At 43.4% G+C, this 16,746-nt stretch overlaps 1 protein-coding gene across 5 annotated transcripts in view; it reads left to right on the top strand.

The window, feature by feature from the left end:
* VRK2 (VRK serine/threonine kinase 2) overlaps positions 1-16,746 on the top strand; it is a 36,735-nt gene that overhangs the window by 18,129 nt on the left and 1,860 nt on the right. For 4 of the 5 annotated variants that reach the window (XM_083856322.1, XM_083856326.1, XM_083856323.1 and 1 more), the window contains 6 exons: positions 170-302; positions 9,424-9,544; positions 11,305-11,363; positions 12,544-12,728; positions 15,666-15,839; positions 16,147-16,323. In XM_083856322.1, coding sequence (XP_083712448.1) covers positions 170-302; positions 9,424-9,544; positions 11,305-11,363; positions 12,544-12,728; positions 15,666-15,839; positions 16,147-16,323 — 849 coding nt within the window. Of the gene's footprint in view, positions 1-169; positions 303-9,423; positions 9,545-11,304; positions 11,364-12,543; positions 12,729-15,665; positions 15,840-16,120; positions 16,324-16,746 lie in introns of those variants that run through there. The other variant, XM_083856325.1, reaches the window with a different exon arrangement.

Consider the following 16,746-nt stretch of genomic DNA (forward strand, 5'->3'; position numbering starts at 1 on the left):
CAGCTGTTATAGCCCCCAGCTGTACATATTTTATCCTGAGGCACCATTTGGTTTAATAAAATTTAGATCTAAGGCTGTCCTTAACCTATCAGTTTCTTAAGACTTAATTATAAAGGTTATACTTTCAAAGGACAAAAGCATTATTCATTTGTCTGTTCATGTCTTCCAGGTTTATCTTGCAGATTATGGACTTTCCTACAGATATTGTCCCAATGGGAACCACAAACAGTATCAGGAAAATCCTAGGAAGGGCCATAATGGGACAATAGAGTTTACCAGCATAGATGCCCACAAGGGAGTAGGTAGGTTTCTTTTTTTTATATTTCAAATGAGTCATCAGGCTGTGGGAGCTGCTGCACACAGGAGAAACGGTGTTGGGGACTGCTCAGCCCCTCGTGTGGTGACCTCCTCTGTGCCTGGGAATGCTTCCCCAGGGCTGGGGGAATCGGCAGCAGGAGGAGCCCTGGGAGGCTCTGCACACACAGCACTGGAGCAGCCCAGGAGAGCCCGGAGGAGAGCTCAACATCAAACTTAATTGGTGCATGTTGGGAGGACTGGTTTGTGCTTGCTGCACCCTGCAGAGGCAGGATTTGCTAATGCTGCATTGTCAAGGAAAAGGGTTTGGAGTCTGCACTGTCCTTTAGGGAGAGCTGTGTCTGAGTGTCACCATCTGTCTTATGGGAGGGTATTTCAAGATGACATTACTTCTGCAAGGAGAAAAACCTTTTTTGAAGCCATAAAGTGTTAACTTTTTGAAATCTTTTTCCAGTAGCCTTTCATATATCTTACTTATTTAAACTCACTTTGATGGTATTGGAAACACATTTGCAGGTAAATTACATACATAGTCCTTTTATTGGATATTGATTGTACTGCCTTGCATTCCAAGGCAGACTTAATTCAACAATTCCCTAATTAGTTAAAGTCATAACCTATGTCTTGTATTCATTTACCATTAATTAAACCTTAGCTGTTTATTACACTGCAGTCCAAATCCAATAGCAGACCCATAGAGCCATGGAAAAGGGACTGGGAGGTCAATATTGAAAATATATGGTGTAAAGTCCCACTGATGACTGCATTGTTCACAATCAATATGGTCAATGCAACACAACTTTCTTAGTTGCTATGTCAGCAAGACAAAAAGTCAATGTTATGCTGGTGGAAAAAAATGGTGATTATTGAAAAACTTTGACTCTTGCTACAAAAGAGTGTTTTTGCTAACTTTAATTTCCCCTTTCCCCTCCTTCACCCCCAAGATCAACTCGAGCAGGAGGGATGGTGGTTTGCTGCTGCCAGCTTGGTGAGCATCAGTGCCACCAGTGATAACTGCAGGAATTTGTGCTTGTTAATAGCTGCTGAACTGTTACCTTAAACTAATACTTTCTAACAAGTTTCACTTGGCACAAACAACTGTATATTATTGCTTTTTCTATTAAAAGGACCATTGACCATGTAATGTAGAGGGTCTTGATAATTTGCTGGAGCTGTTAAAACCTGCAGTCGTTTGACTCTGGTCATCAGGAAAAATGAAATAAGACTGGCAAGTATTTCCTGCTAAGAAAACTGCACCATTTCACCTGCTAGAAAATATTTTGTGGTGAGGAGAGCATCTGTTTTGGACTCTTCTGGCCTTTCCAAGCATGCAGAGTGTTTTCTGGAGACCTGACTCTGCCTGCTTTACCTGGTTGTGTGAATGGTGTGACTGTGCACTGGTATTTGATGTGGATGCTCCTTGAAGAGTAGGTGGAAGCTGGAATATTTGGGATTTGGTGTTGGATAGTTACAGCTGCCAGTTTGGTAGTGTTTGTGGATGGGAATGTGACTACAGGACAGATATTTCCTTTTATTTGAAAGTGCAGGGAAAATTTACAGACTTGTGTGACAAAAGATGTGCAGAGGAAGCATGAGTAAGTTTTGCAACCTGTGTCTTAGATAACCTCCTCAAAGAGCTAAAGTCACAATGGAATTGGTTAAAACCAGACAACTCCACAAAACAAATTACTCGGAAAGATAGGTTGAGGAAGTTTACTCTCCTCTTACACTGGAAAAGTGTTTGCTTGATAGCTGCAAACAGAAAATCCACAGATTTTTCTGGTGCTCCTGCTGGAAGAGACTGCAGAACATGATGGGGGATGTGGTATGTTGCAGAGCATTTAAACTTTCCACATGGAATGCCAGCTCTGACCCTGTGATGGTGTCCTGCTTTTGTCTGGGACAGAGTTAATTTTCATCCCGGTAGCTGGTGCAGTGCTGTGGTTTGGATTCAGGATGAGAAGGACATCGATAGCACAGGGATGGTTTAGTTGTTGCTGAGCAGGGCTCACCTTCAGTCAAGGGCTGATGAGTTCCCCGTGCTCTGGCAGTGAGGAGCTGCACAAGGAGCTGTGAGGGAGCAGGGCCAGAGGGATATTCCATACCCTGGGATAACAGGGGCAGTGGATAAACTGAGGGGGTTGGCCAGGAGGGGCCAGTCACTGCTCAGGTGGTGCTGAGCAGTTGTGCATCTGTCAGGGGGTTTGTTCCTTTCTTTACCTTCTTTTTCATTATTATTCTTTTTAAATTTTTATTTCAAGTATTAAACTGTTGTTGTCTCAACCCATGGATTTTAGCTTTTTTTCCCTGATTCTCCTTCCTGTCGCTCCAGAGAGGGGCAGGGGGTGAATAGCTGTGTGGTACTTAAATTGTGGTGGCTGGGGTTAAACCACAATAAACAGCCTGGATCCATCGAGGTCAAAGTGCCAGAGTTTCCCATTTGCAGCAGAGCTCTCAACAACCCAGGGAAAATCTGCAGCAACTTCTGTTGGAGATTGCATGGGTTCAGCTGGCAAAATGCAGCAGTGGGTTTCCCTGCTCTCCTGGTGTGAGGCTGAGAGACACAGAGATGTCTCAGGATGTGAAAGACTTCCAGCAGCTGGAGCAAAGGGCTTCTTTGCTCAACAATCTCCTGGATTCCCCACTTGTGGTGGAGTCTCCTGTGCAAAGTGAGGTGGGATGTTCTGAAAGGTCTTTAAAGACTGTTGGCAAATGGAAGGTGGAGACAGCCTTCATTCTGGTGCCACCCAGCCTTTCAGAGTGGAGTACTTTGTTATTTCAGTGCTCCAGGATTATCATTCTAATTTTTAAATGCTATTTTATATAAATGAGGTCCTTTCCAGAGGGCATTTCCTGCATGTGTGTAGCAACATAAATATCTCAGCCCCCCTGAGCAACATCAGTGGCTGCATTGAGCCAGACAAATGAGAACATTTTGACTTGCTCATGAAGCAGCTACTGAATACATGGAGTGATTTGAGGGACATGCTGAAGCTTTAACAAAATTAGGAATTTGTAACTTTCAAAAGTGCCTCTTGGCAATGCTTGGAGCTGATACCCTCTTTGCACAGAGCCAGTCAAATGCCTTCCCTTCCCAGTAATTTAAGTCAACGCTGGAGTTTCTGTGGTTGAATTGAGGATTTAACCCAGCTGTGTGCTGGGTTATTCCCCAGGATCTCTGTGGAGCTCACCAGGTGTAGAGTTCTGCAGTCCACTGAGATCCAGAAAGGTTCCTGTCAGTGGCCACTGCAGGGAAACACTTTGGGGTGGTGGGATTGGTCTGTGTTCTTGTGACAGCCTCTGGTAAGGCAGAGTGGGATGTGCTGTTCCCATGGCAGCTGCATCCTCGAGCTGTGTTGGGAGTTCTCCTGGAACCAAGTAGGGCCCAGCCTGGCCTCTACCACAGGATCTAACCCACACCTTTGACATTCCTGGATTTGTGGCAGGATCCCATGCCAATCAGTGTGTTGGTATTTGAAATTGGAACCCTTTTAATTCTGATGCAGATTTCTCAGGGCACATGTGCATCATTGGTTTTAGCATCTCATTGGAGTGTACTCACTGTATTCATTTTTAAAGACCAGCCTGTATAAACAGTATTGCATTTTGGTTTGTTGATTGATAATTAAGGAGAATTATATCTGTACTCAGTGTACATTTAAAAAATTGTTACATAGTTAGTGTTAAAAAGTAATATTTGGATCAATGCCTCCAATGGATTTTTGTAGATTTTCTCCTCACTCAGGCATGCAGTCAATACCTAATATCTCTGGAGATTTACTGCACTTAACATATTGAGGTTCTTTTAAATACTCCAGTCCTGTGCATTGAGTGCATAAGCCCAGTTTTAATTTGCTATCATTGATGAACATAAGAGTATGAAGTGTCTATGCTGAATTCCCTCCAGCATATATTTGTGTTTGCCATCAATTCCAGGCTAAGTCCTCTCCCTTCTCCCAGCGTTTCACGGTGACTCTGAGCTGTGTTGCCACCTCTTGCACCAGTAGAGACCCCACTGAAGTCTGTGTGGGACTAATGTGCACATCTGCAGTAGTAAAAGCTGCTTCCCGGAGGAGTGGGGACACGGGACAAGCTTCTCTGTGCCCCTCACACGAGGCTGTTGTGGTGTGTGTCCATCAAACCTGGGACACCGGGTTTGTCCAGGGCAGTGCCACTGCTGGGCTGAGGGCAGGGAAGGCCCTGCAGCCTTTGTGCTGCTTTTCCCCACTGCTCTGGCAGAGCTGCTCTGTGCTGTTAAAAACACAGCTCAGTGCTTGACCATTTTTCTGTTCTACTGACTAAAATATGTGCAGGGTGCAAATTGTGTGGAAGGATGTGCAGGAATATAAACATCTATGCCTGGAAACACATTATTTAGGAGCCTGTTTCCAGAGAACAGAGCTCTTAATGGCTCTGGATCGAGAGGTTGATTTGGCATCTGTCCATGCATAGTTAGGATTCAGAGGGAGCCTGTGGGATTTTTTTTTTTTTTTTGTTGGTCAAATGAATTATTGATCTGCTGCAGTTTGATATGTGTTTCCCAAAAACTGTGTACAGGACAAACTGTAAATCCTAAATAATAAAAGGAAAATATAACCAGTCTGGCAAAAAAATGGGTGGAACTTTGCAGTGGGAAATAAATAAAAAGATGGTTTAATTCCTGAGAGTTGGATTAGAAATGTGTGCCCAGCAGAGGAGGGAGCAGGAGGTGGTTGTAAAGTGAAAGAAAGAGTCACTAGCAAGGAAAAGATTGGATTGACTTCTACAGCCACCTCTGGAAGTTGCCAGGAATGTTCAGAAGCAGCAAAAATAAGATGAGAAGCATTTACAATTTTGTCACATCTGAGGACTGTGCCTGGGAATGGGCTGTTTAACTTTGGCTGTTGTTCTCTATACCAGGAATTCAGAAAGGTAATGAATCTCGGCTGCTTGCCCACCCCTACTTGTCAGGCTCTTCTTACCTTTGTGATTCTTTTCTTCTGCTACGCAGATGTGAAAGAAGAATAAAACTTCCTGTCCCCCCTCTCCTGCCACATGTAGACCTCACTGCAAACTTGGAATGCTTTGCTTCCGACCAGGTACCGGCATCTCCTGCCACCACCATTTCACCTCCCACCCCGAACTCATGGTGACATTCCCTTGCACCTTCCAGCCTTCCCATGCCATAAACTTCTCCCCACCAAAGCAGGATCCCAACCCTCTTTCAGCACATCCCATTCCACCAGTCCTGCTGATTCCCTCCTGGCAGCTCTGCTGTGTTTTGCATGCCTGTGAGCCCATAGAGGGTGTATCTGCAGGATCCCAGTTTAGGAGAGAGAGCACGGCTGGCACAGGAAGTGTCCCTCTCTGCCATGTCACAGGCTGGGCTCTCTGGAAGAGTTGCACTCCAGCTGTGGTGATGCCATGGATTTTTCTCTACAGCAATCCGTGGTGCTGGTTATTATCAGGGAGTGTTTGAGCAATGTGCCAAGGAAGTGGTGCAGCCCTGGGCATGAGGAGAGCAGAGATGGTTCCTGGCTGGCATTTGCCCTGTCTGAGGCTGGAGAACTCTGTGGAATGGCCTCCAAGCACTAAGATGTATCATTAACTTTGTGTACTTCTCTAACCTCTTCTGTGGAGCCAGCCACTATTCCATTGGTCATTGTCCTGCTGCAGGGAGCTCCTCAGGCTTTTCATTGTCTTTTCATTTCTCCTACCCTTAATAGAGGCACTGATTTTTGGCAAGTCTTGTATTTGTCTGGTTTTTAAGTTATATCACTTTGTGATGATACATTTTTTTTATCATAATTGTATTTCACCATGGTCATGTTAACCCTCCTTTCCTTTATGGGGTTTTGCATTACTGGCTGTGGTGTGGGTTACCATAAATTCGTTTTCTGTAATGCCAGTGGGAATGGGAGAGGCCACTGCACATCCATGCAATATGAGCAACCAAGATGATCCTGTTTACAAACAGCTTCCAATCTAAAAAATCACTAATAGTGAAATTATCATGTAACAGTGCTAATTAAAAATTAGAGAATATTTCATTTGTCACTTCTTAGATCTTTACAAAAGACTGGAGAAAATCAGCTAAACAGAGGCCATAGAGAAACCTCCCATTTTTACTTCTGTTTCAGAGGAGTTCTTGGGAGCAGTGGAGTTTTGAGAGCATATTGAGGCTGTTGTGATATCCCTGATCTCTTTGGAAATAATAATCTGAATATACATTAGAGTGGAGATAGCTGCCAAATTCAATGTACAGAGATACATCATCTATTTTTCTTCTAAGGTGGATTGCATCAGTTATTCTGAGTTATTGGATATTTGTGGCATATTTAAAACTCTGATTTTATTGATATGGTTGTGAGTTCATCAACTTTAGTGGAGTTGTTCCTGATTTATCTTGGTAGGACTGAGAACAGAATCACACCTTGAATCTCCAAATTAAAAAATTAAACTGTGAAGACATTGGGAAATAAAATACCACCAATATGTTCCCATTAAATAGTACTTCACATGAGATTAAATAATAATAGTTAAAAAATCCTGTGAGTAGAAAAGCAGAAATCAAACATCTCTTAAAAAAGAAGGAAAAAAAAACCAGCAAGTTTTTTAGCAGAGAAGAAGTAAGAATTTGATTTAAATAAGTACTGGTTGGAATGTACACTCTTGTAACTGTGACGAGTTATCAAGCAGAATTGTTTTATTTTCACCTGGCTGTCATATTTAAAGTGAAGGCAGATTGATTTCTCTCTGTTGATGTTTATCAAGAATTCCTGTAATCTTCAAATGTGTGAGCAGATTTATTTTTTGCAAGTAAACATATCATTGAAATTTATCTATTAGTGCTCTGTTTGACATGAAAATTTAATAATTCCATTGTCCATAGATAATACTAGCTCGTTAAAGATTAATCAATTACTTTTTAACAAGAATCTAAATGGTTTAAAAGGTTGAGGGATTTAGCTTATATGGAGCAGAGAGAAATAAGCAAGTCCAGCCAAAGAATCAAATGCTGACATTTTCACGTGGTTCTACAAAAAAGCCATGTAAATGTCTGTATTTAGCAGCTGCACTTGTGGTGGCTTGGGAGATGAAGGGATAGGGGAGTCCCTGTGTCCTATGAAACATTTCCTGTTACTGCTGGGCAGGGCTGCTTTAGCTCCACGTAGCTTTTTGTGCCTGCTGTGACTGGGCAGTTGTCAGCCAAGGCTCTTGGTTTGTCATGGCTTTGTCCCAGGAGATGCAGGTGAGAGGGAAGGTCATCAGTCATGGCCAAGCTGCAAAGAAACTTTAATCTCTGGGACTGTTTTGTCAGAAAAAATACTTATCTTGGGGTAACTTCTGAAATCTGATTGGTTTGCTGTTATTTATAGATGCACATCAATGAATTTTCCCTGTGGAAAAAAGCTGTCCACTGGAATTCTGACAGTTTTCCTCAAAAGGCCACTTCCTGTAGCCTCTCTCCCACAAACAGGTGCCAGCAAGGCATTGTGAAAATTAGAGAATCTGCAGTCAAAAACGCTGGCTTATGTGGGTCTAATCTGGAATTGCTATAATGGAAAAAGGAGTTGTGAACACATGTGTGTGAATGGAATTGTTCCACAGTAATCAGGAGATTTATGGCCAGAGAAATCACTACAGAGCAGCAAGTGGTAGAGATTGTGTTTTTATTTTAATATGGGAGCCAAGTCCTGCGTTAGGACGTTGCTGAATCCAGGGCAAAAAATAAACAATGCCTGAGGGACGGCTCAGTGGTGTTGGATCCAGGGGCCTTTAATAATCCCCAGCCTAAGAGCAGTTAAGATAGGGAATATGTAAAAACTAATCTACTGCTTTTACAGTAATGTGTGTACAGGAACAAGGAACAGTTATGATGTGTTGGCACCGTGGCTTTTAGCAGATGACTTCTTAAATTAAAAGATAAGTTCACCGAGTGACTTTCTGGAATTTATTTAATGAAGGCCCATAAAATATGATATCTGTTTACAGCTGGATTAACAGCAGAGTGCTCAGCTACTGGTGTTTACACTGGATAAAAAGTGCCAAACAAGTCTGAACTTTTCTTTCCTTCTTGGAAAGTACAAATTCATTTTGGAAAAGCATAAATTTAACTTCTACATCTGTCTGTCTTTAATCACGACGAGCAGTTTCTGGTTTTGCAGATTCCATGTGGTTTTGACATGCAAACTGTAGGCTGCAAGTCAAAGAAATCCTGCAGGGCTCCTGCTTGTTCAGTTTTAGCAAGTTTGGTTTCCTCTGGGTAGCAGCAAGCACTAGCAATTCTGTTGGTATTGCACTTTTTCCCTCCCTCTTTCTCTAGGAAAAGCCAATCCATAGATTAACTTCAGTTTTTCTGGGTAGATGATGCTCAGGGATGGGGTTAACATTTGATTTAATTTCATCTCCTGTATTTGTGTCTGCCTGGGGTGTGCAGAGAGTAAATTGTTCCTGAAATAACTTCCTTTTTGGAAGCAGCAGTGGGAAGTTCACCCTGGACTTTGGTAACCAGCGAGTGTATTTTGGGTTGTGCAGACCTCCACAGACACTGCTGGAGCAGGGAGCAGGCTCTGGTGAGCCAGTGCACACTAGATGGCAGTTTTGTCCCAGCATCCAAGTCCAAACGGCTCCACGGGAGAACAGGAAAGGCCATCAGTGTTTAGTCTGTTCTCACAGAGTCCCTGCATGACCAATGTGGACCCCATGGACTTCCTGGAACATGTGTTAGCAATTTAGCAGCAGACATTTATTTCTTTGTTTTACTGCTTGGCTCTTTGAGAAAGTGTTGGTACTCAGTTATGGGCTGTCTGGATCATGTCAGAGGCCATGGGGATCAAGTCCCTGTGACAGGCCAGACTGAGGAAGGATGGAGTTGGAGGAGGTGAGGAAGCTGACCCTCACTTGAGCAGGAACAAGTCACTGCCTGTCTGTGGCCTGTGGCCAAATGCCGGGGTGGTTCAGGTCTAGTACAGCTGAACAAACAAAACACTTTGCCCATTTGGCTTCTCCATATTTCATCAGCACCAGTTCAATCAAAGTCTTTTCTATTTCCTAAGAAGAGGTTCCTATTCTTAATTGTATTTTTTTTCCTCTTCTCTTTCCCCCTCCCCCTTTCCCACATTTTAGCCCCATCCAGACGAGGTGACCTTGAAATCCTTGGCTACTGCATGCTGCAGTGGTTGTGTGGGAAGCTGCCCTGGGAGCAGAACATCAAGGACCCTGTAGCTGTCCAGACTGCAAAAACAAAGTAAGGACAAACCCCCCCCCACACATGGACACACCAGCCCGGAGCCCTGCAGCATCCTCAGTGCTTCCCAGCTCTGGGAAACACAGCTCTCCATGCTTTAGAACAGCACCTTAGGAGAAAGCTAAAACAATTTTCCTTAATTAAGAGAGATGTTGGAAGCAGTTAAAATGGGAGCTTTATGTGCATGTCTACCCTCCTTTGCATGTTTATGTCTGTGCTGCTGTGAGGAGGGGATGGATTCCAGTACACAGTGCACAGGCATTTTGTCTGCTGTGTATTTTTCCAATACTCTTTTTTTTTTCCAAGAAAACATTCATGAATTAGCAGAGGCCTTAGTGCACATACAGAAGGTTGTTGTGTGGTTCCATTAAACTTCACGGGTGCTTTGTAGAGACCGTAGTACAAACATCACTTGGAGGTTTTTTCCACATGTGCACTCAATTTATTTAACTTTCTATATGATACTGTTGTTTTCAGATGGTTTTTTCTGTGGGTTTTTAATGTTACATAAGCCTACTGCCATTACAGACAATTAAATACCAAAACACTAAGGAGCTCGGTGGAAATCTTTCCTTTTTCCCAGCATGACTTAGAGCTCACTGGAGCAACAGTGGATCAGTGTTTTATTCCTCTGCCCTCCCAGTTGGGACTGGAGGGTGTTATTTGCACTGGTACCTGTAGCAGGCTCCACAGCAGAGGAGATACCCAGAGCTGTAACACCACAATAGCAGGAGGCAGAAAACTTTTAAGTAGGGCAGGTCACACCAGAGGTGGCTGCTGGGGCTGGCTGATCCCCCATATCAATGCACAGGGAAGGGTGGCTGCAGCTTGGGGATGTTGGGCACTCTGCTATGTTTAATATTTCTCCTTTAGAAGCTCTGGTCATTACACAGCCCCCTGCAAGGTAACACTTACACAATTCAATGGGAGATCAATTTAATCAATCAAGCAGCTCCACTGATTCTTCCCTTGTCGTTAACCCTTGGATGGCTTGTGTTTCCAGGATGCTGAGCAAAAGGAGGCTTCAAGGAAAGGCTCAGAAAATTACACAGATTTCACTTATCAGAAATATCTTCTTACTGTAAGGAATTGCATTCCTGGAATTAGGTATCTTGCCCAGGTTATCCCTCTTATCTGTCTTAATTTTCAGCTTTCTGTGGGTGCTGGACTGCCCAAGATGAGGGCTGGTGTTGTTCCTGTTTTTAGGAATTGATGCAGCTTCTTTGCTGTTCCTGTTTCTGGATGGACAGAAATGACACCTGTAGCCCTACTGTTTATGAGGCGTGTGGGACTTTAGGTGATGTGATGTCCCTGTTCCCTTGTGCCCCTGCTGTGCCTGGGTGTGACTTTCACAACCACATGCTCCATGGCAGAGAGGACCTGATCCTAAATGGTGTGAAGGAAGAGAAGAGCTGCTGCTTAAATTCCCAAATAGAAATGGGAATCATCAATCTTAGATCAGAACAAGCCATTTTCCTCAAAGGGCTTTTGTTTATCCTTCTAGAAAGCTTAAAATATGTGCAAAGAAAAACTTAAAATGCAGTTTTAGGTGTCAGCCTGGTCTTGGTGAAACCAGCAGTGTTCAAAGAGTTAAAAATGGAGCTGCTGTGGGGAGATCTGGGTTCTAAAAGCAGTCCTGTGAATCATTAGCTATCCCGGAGGTCCACTCCCTTTGGAACTGAGACTTGTTCCCAAATCCCAAATGAGGAATCACTTGCTCCAAAAGCGCGTTAAACTGTTGCACTCTGGTGTTGTTTCAGACTTATGGATGAGCTCCCAGATTCAGTGCTGAGGTGGGATCCTCCTGGAAGCAGCTGCAGTAAGTGTACTTGCACCTGTACTCTGTGCCTCTACAGCCTCTTCCTAAGCAATGTCTGACTCTGGGAGGGGGGAGCAGAAAAGAAGTGAAAGTAACACAAACTGAACAAAGTCTTTGAAAAAAAAGAATCTTTCTCAGTCTGTGATGTATCCCATGGAATGACATAAGGGATCTTGGTCATATGTAATCCAAGGTGTTGGGAAGGAGTGACTGTCTTGGAAACAGAAGTAGCTGTTAGTATAGAAATAGTAAGCAACTGTCTACCAAAGGTTTATTGCTCAGTGCTCAGAGTTTGAAAAAGCAAATGGATGCACAGTTTGTCTTGTCTTGTTTCTTCCTTCCCTGAGATACAAAAGTAACCCAGGGAAAACACCAAAGGTCAGTATCTATTTTTGATTTATTCCCTTATTTTCCTAGCACTTTCGCAATGGAATTATTGGAATGCAGTGTGTATTAGGTGAAATTTATTCATGATGTGTATACATGTTTAATAAATCTTTCCTGCTGGGATTTGACCAGATGCTAATATCTGGTGTAGCACTCCAGTTTTAGGATACACTTGGGTCTTCAGCTGAAAGAAAAGTTTGAGCCCCCCCATATGTTTTTCCTACTAGCATTATTTCTGCCCATTCAGTGGTTTCCCTGTTTCTTGAACCACTTGATGGAAAAAATGTTGCTGCTGTTCGACTGTTTTGGGATGCAATCAGAAAACAATAGTAGTAAAAGAAAAAAAAAAAGTTGTGTTTTTCCAAAGCACAGTATAGTATACTATTCTCAGTATAGTATTTATGCCGATTAAAATAATACTGTTCAAAGTAATTAATATTTAAAGGGATATTGTGATCTATCAAAGACTTTTCTCCTTTACACAGAACTATCAATGCTTGTTGATAAAATACTTTAATTTTTATCCTTGGGTAGCTATCAGTACTGTGGGAATTAGTGCATGAACATAATGAGATGGAGCACTTCATGTCTGTCTTATTTATCTAAGTCTGTCTTTTCCTTTTCTCCTCCCAAAAAGAAAAGACATTGTCAGTTCTGTGTTTTGAGCATGCCTTCAGCTGAAATTGTGTTGTCTTGTTTGGCAGCAGAGGATCGGCATCCATGTTGGAATGAGATCCTTTCTGAACTTCTGGGGTTACACTCAGTGAAATTCACAGTCAAATCTGCTCTACAGGTGAAATAGCCAAGTTTCTGGCCTCTGTTTCTGGCTTAGCTTATGCTGAGAAGCCAAAGTATCAAGTGCTGAAGAAAATCCTGCTGGATGGCCTGGAGTCAAGTGGGATGCGCTATGACGGCCCTCTGGAATTTTCCATGGCAGCAGTGGGCCCACGGAATCACTGTGCTGCTAAAGTGTCCAGAGTGAGTGACACAGCTCTGGGATTGTTTCTGACTGCTCCTGCCTGTTGCCTTCCCTCTTGGAGAGGAGGAAATAGTTACAGCTCTCAAAATGAGACTGACACAGCAGTTCTTCGGCCTTAAATGCACCATATTTGTTAATTCCTGTTTTCCCTGGCTTTGCTAAAAAGTGGAATGTCAGCCCTCAAGGAGGAAGAACTGCCATGAGTCCTTTTGACCCACAGGCTCTCACTTCAAAGCAGTAGGCCTGTGGAGAATGATTTACTTTCAGGATAATGGGGAAGTCAAGCACTTTGTTCACTAACATCTTGAAGATGAGCCTGAATGCCAGGCTTTTCCTTCGTCCCAGATTAAAAGCAAAGTTACCTTTATTAGTGGCAGCATTTAATTCATTTTCTGGCTTTCAGGCTGTTCTTTGTCATTTGCCTTTATCCTCCTGCAGCCCTGGTGTGGACGAGATGTTCCTGTGGCTTTAGCTCCACTGTTGGTGCACACTGGCACAGGATTTTCCCAGTGCCAGCTCTCCTGTGCTCTTTTCCTCCAGTGCTCTAAGTCAATAAAGCCCAGTTCCTCCTAAGCAGAGATGGAGGTGACAATCAGTTTTGCTGGGAAATGTCAGTCCCGCTGTTCCTGTGGAAGTGCCTGTATGCAGCAGCCCCATGCAGGGCTCTGGGGTGTGTGCAATAAGGCAGGGTCAGGGTCCCATCCATTTTTAATATTCCTGGTGAACTTTGGACCATCACGAGTGTACATGAGCCAAGAATGCAGGATGCAAACTAATGTGACTGATAGGCTGCGAGATGAATGGTGATTCAAGTATCAGTGCACAGATGGTTCTGATTTGCTGAGTTTTGTAGCTGCTGCAACTGAAGACATAAAATATCCTTCTAGTCATAAATTAGCTCTTTGAAAGCAAAACCTTGGCACCAGAGCTTTACAACCTTCAATTAGTAGGGAAAGAAGTATTTGAATGACTGTGGTATTGACATCTGTAGGCCTGCATAGTAATCATTCCTAATAGAAGAGAATATCTGTTTGAGGGGGTTTTGCATGGCTAATTAACCACCAGTGAGAATATGTAATTTTTTCATGATCTCCTGATTGTCACCTTTCTCTCATGATACAATTAGATTTTATTGTAGCAAGTGCCTCACAAACCAATTGTCAGCACTATTTACATATTGTGGAAGGCAGAACAAAAGTTCATGTTTAATGAAAAGGCACTGGGTTTTGATCTTGGTAATTAGATACTTAGTTTAGCACTTTTATTGACTTTTCTGGTTTTACCCCCTTTTTTTTTTTTTTTAATTTTAACAAAACCAAAAGCTATTTTGGTGATGGGACTTGTGTGGCTGTGATGGTGACCACTGTGCCCTCACTCATTTGAGAAGTTTTTTTTGAGTTTGCACTGTTTTGTGAACTGGCTCAGAGCATTAGGTAGCTGTTAACTGATCTCCAGCTGATCATGCTGCATCTCTGTTTCACAGGAGTCTTTGATTTCTCAGAGTCAGACACTAAATAGTAAATCTATTTCCTTCTTAGGTCTGGTCAAAGACTTGACAGTCTGTGGCATAAAATATCCAGCCTTGCAGGCTGCAGGAGCTGCTGCAGCACTGGATATTTGCAAGTCACACCCCCCTGGAAAATCCCTGGCCGAGGAGTGTCAGTTATCACCATTCCCGTGCTGCACGATTCAGTGGGATTGGGTTTGATGGCCAGGAACAGGATCAGAGGGAAGGCCTGGGTGTTACTAAATCTTGGCACTTGTCAGCACTTTCTCAGGGGAATTTGTAATGCCAAGTGTCTCACTTGTTGGAGCGGTGAGAACACCAGGATCACCTGTGTGTTCCTTCAGCCGGTTCTGCTGCTGACACCAGGCAGTTTCCTCTAAACACTTGCTGCAAAACAGCTGCAATTTTAGAGTTATTCTAAGGATTTAAGGAGTACCCAAATACAAGTAGAGAGGGCAGGTAACTGAACTCTCTTGGAATTTATTGCTATTTTCAGAAAATGCAGTGTTTCAGTGGCCTGGTGCACTTAATGCTGCAGCCCTGACAGTGCTGGATGACAGTCAGGCTCTTCCCAATGCATCCCTTTGTGGCACTACCTGTAGAGTTCCTAGGCCTGACTTTATCTCAGCATTCCCTTTCCCTCTCTGCTTTTCTTCACCAAACACTTCTCCCATTGAAGAGACAGCCTTGGAATGTCTTGGAGCCACTGCAAACAAGCCACTGTCTCCTCACTTGCTGCTTGTGAGCAGGATCTGACTACCAGCTGATGTGATTCCTCCTGTATCAGTTTGGTACACAGGAAATGAGGGGATTTGGGGTTAATTCCCTTCTGAAGAGCAGTGAACACCTGTAACAGAGGCTCCTGTTAGCACCAGCTCCTTGATGATGTGAAGAGGATTTTATGGATTTTAGGATATTGCTCCCAGTTATAGTATCTGAATCGAATCTTGAGGTGGCATAAGAAATACAGCAGTGGCTATATCCTGGTTCTTGGTTCCAACTGCACATCAAAGATAGGTGATGAAATATTATTTGCATTAATTCCCAAATTTGTTTACCACGTTTTTTTGGGCCTGGATAAATATTTTCAGCCTTTCCCCCTACAGTTAAATTGCTGATGTTGGGGCAAAAGGAAAGTGGAGTGAAAGTGGGTGGAAAGCCAGGTCACTGCTTGCTTAATCAGACTAAAAAATAATTGCATGAATACCAACCTGTAATTTCATAAGGATGAAATATGGTTCATCATTTTTAGGTGTAAACCCACTTATTTTCACTTTCAGAACTTTTAAGTGAAAACTTGAAGTTTTGCTCTAAGTCCTGTTTAGAAAGTGATGCAGTTGTTTAAGGTATATGCATATGAAGATCATTCTTTTCCTGTGTGAAATCTGCGCTTTTTTTCAGTGTACAAAATGCTTGCTATGCACCCCAGGTTCGCCTCCCAAAGCCTCCATCAAAACCAACTCAGCAGAAGGGAAAAAAGCCGGAAGGTGAAGAACCTGCCTGTAAAAACAAAGCGCCTGTGGGGCTGACAGACACACAGCCCCTGGGAGAAGAAAAGCCAAAAACACGGAGCAGGAACCATCCCCAGGGAGAGCTGCAGCAGGTGAGGATTTGGGCTCTGCAGGAGCCCTGTTCATCAGCTCCATGTCTGTCTCTTGGGGTGGGCAAGGAGAAACAGGGTTGGAAAAGAGCCAAGGGCTCTGTCACAAACTCCAGGAACTGACAGATGCTTGCTGCTTTCCAGTATTCCAAGCAGGAACCTGAATCTCCGGTAGCCCTGGGTATAAGTGCCAGTAGGGCAGTGCCTGACCTGCCCCAAACGTGGCACCTTCAAGTGCTGGATCAGGACCTGGGCTAACTCTGAACTTACTGAATTCCTTTCAGCACAGTTGCTGTCTTTACCTCAATAGGCTCCTTTGCCCAGGCCTTCCCCAAAGCCAGTACAGCAGAAGGAAGACACGGGGCATGAGGACCACTCCAGCTGCCTGAGCAGGCCCCACACCCGAGGAACGCACAGGCAGTTCCAGGTGGAAGAGAAGCCATTTAGATTTTACACTGCACGGCAGCAGCCTGAGCACCCAAAAAAGGTGAGAACAGTCACAGTGCCTTGAGAAGGAAAGTCAGCTTTTCTGAAAACAAGAGTTCCAAAAACCCCCCGAAGCCTCAACTACATGTATGCAAACTGTTTGCCACAAATACTAAAGGTTTGTGGGTAATTGCCTGTATGTACTATTGGCCAGCCCCACTGCAGTTTGTGGAGCTGCAGGGCAAACCCTACATGTGGATGCACATTGTAATTCCCCAACTCTCCTATCTCCCTTTATGGACCCTGTTGTTTGCTTGGTAGAAACTTAGTTCAGTAGTTTCCTTCTCTGTGTAGTGGAAAACTTCATAGCACTTGTTACTTAACTCCTTAAGTTCTGAGTTTTACATCAAAGGATTTTAGCAGTTAACAAACTCATTGTGAATATTATTGTTAATTTAGTGCATAAAAGGGCTGAATGAATAGT

Source organism: Zosterops lateralis (genome assembly GCF_965231275.1).
Source record: "Zosterops lateralis genome assembly, chromosome: 3".
NCBI lineage: Eukaryota > Metazoa > Chordata > Aves > Passeriformes > Zosteropidae > Zosterops > Zosterops lateralis.